Source organism: Bison bison, unplaced genomic scaffold (assembly GCF_000754665.1).
Source record: "Bison bison bison isolate TAMUID 2011002044 unplaced genomic scaffold, Bison_UMD1.0 scf7180017846622, whole genome shotgun sequence".
Lineage (NCBI taxonomy): Eukaryota > Metazoa > Chordata > Mammalia > Artiodactyla > Bovidae > Bison > Bison bison.
In genome coordinates, this window is record NW_011477195.1 from 617 (window position 1) to 2,164 (window position 1,548).

Genomic DNA, 1,548 nt, shown 5'->3' on the forward strand with positions numbered 1-1,548 from the left:
CCCCCCCCCCCTGGCCTGCCCTCTTTCTCCAGCATGTCCCCGCCGCACCCCCTCACGGCGCAGTACGGGGTCAAGGTCCTGAGGTCCTTTCCGCCGGTGAGCCCCGCTGCCGGGTGGGCCTCGGGGCTGCCCCACTGCGGCGGGGCGGGGGGCACTCGGGGACACACCATGGGGGTGGGCCTCGGGGCTGCCCCACTGCGGTGGGGCGGGGGGCACTCAGGGACACACCATGGGGGCAGCCTGGTAGAGGATGAGGCTGGTCCAGGCAGTTGGGCTCCTGGGACCCCCGCCCTGGAGTCACAGCTGCACCCCGCCCCCCACAGGACGCCATCCTGTTCTACATTCCCCAGATTGTGCAGGCGCTCAGGTATGACAAGGTAAGTCTGCACCAGCCCCGAGGGCCAGGCGGGCAGGGGCACAGAGCTAGGACCTGAGCCCGAACTCTCACCCCACTGCGTGCTCATCCAGCACCTGAGGCCCAGGCCTGCTGTGCAGGGTGGGCAGCCTGGCCCAGGACCTCTCTTCTGGAAGGGGGTCTCGGCAGGCCCTGACTCCCATGCCCAGCTCTCCGTCTCCTGGGAGGAGAGGCCGGGTGTGCCAGTGAGCTGCGGCCACCCTGGCGTCCACGGGCTCAGAACCTCCACAGGCCTGGAAGCTAGATGTCTGGGGTCCAAGTGGGGCGGGCTGGCTCCCCAGGGCCTCTCTCCTTGCCATGAGATGGGGTCACTGCCCTGTGTCTTTCCATGTCTGTGTCTCGATCTCTTCTGAGGACATGAGTCCGCTTGGATGAGGCCCCCACTGATCTCACATAACTTTACCAGCTCTTCAAAGGGCCATCTCCAGCCACCTCCAAACAGTGAGGGCCTTCAGCAAGCACAGGGCTTCAGCATGCGCACAGGGACAGGGCGGTTCAGCCACGAGCATGGGCACGCCCCGGAGGGGCCTGGGCAGATGGCACCCGCGGGGTGACCGCGGCCCGGAGCCCCACTGCCCCTGCCGTGCCCAGGGCCTCCCCAAGCCTGCGCCTGCGGGCACCATCAAGTGCCCTCTGGCCCCGGCCCAGGGCCCTCAGACCACCCCGTCCCGGCCAAGCCCCAGCCCTGCACTGGAGGTCGTGTGTTCACGGTTCAACTTCCTATCTGTTTGCTGAGTTAGAATTGGGTTTTTTGAAGTTTGACCTCTTTGGGAAGCCCACCCACCAAGTCGAGGACATCAGACCAGGGAATGCTTTACCAGACCGTGGGGGAGGGGCACCAGATGGGGGCAGAGACAGATGCGGGGAAGGAGAGGCTGCCCCCCAGGAGTCTTCCAGAAAGGCCAGCGCCTTCGTAACCTAGACTGGGGACTCACCCTGAGCTGGGCATGATGGGGGAGGAGAGGTCACGGGTGGGCAGGGGCCACGGTGCGCAATGACCAGCTTGTAGGTTTTCTGGGACTGGCCGCCCCTGGGCAGCTTGCAGGGTGGCGGTGGAAGCCCGCCTGCCCACACCTCACGCTCGACAGCAGCAGAGCTGGGCTAGAGTCCGGGGAAGCGGGGGTGAGGCTGCA

The 1,548-nt window shown here is 66.7% G+C and overlaps 1 protein-coding gene across 1 annotated transcript in view; it reads left to right on the forward strand.

The window, feature by feature from the left end:
- LOC104988932 (phosphatidylinositol 4-kinase alpha-like) overlaps window positions 1-1,548 on the forward strand; it is a gene marked incomplete at its 5' end in the record, with an annotated part of 11,267 nt that overhangs the window by 612 nt on the left and 9,107 nt on the right. The window contains 3 exons of the mRNA XM_010840432.1: window positions 33-96; window positions 324-377; window positions 469-600. Coding sequence (XP_010838734.1) covers window positions 33-96; window positions 324-377; window positions 469-600 — 250 coding nt within the window. The remainder of the gene's footprint in view (window positions 1-32; window positions 97-323; window positions 378-468; window positions 601-1,548) is intronic.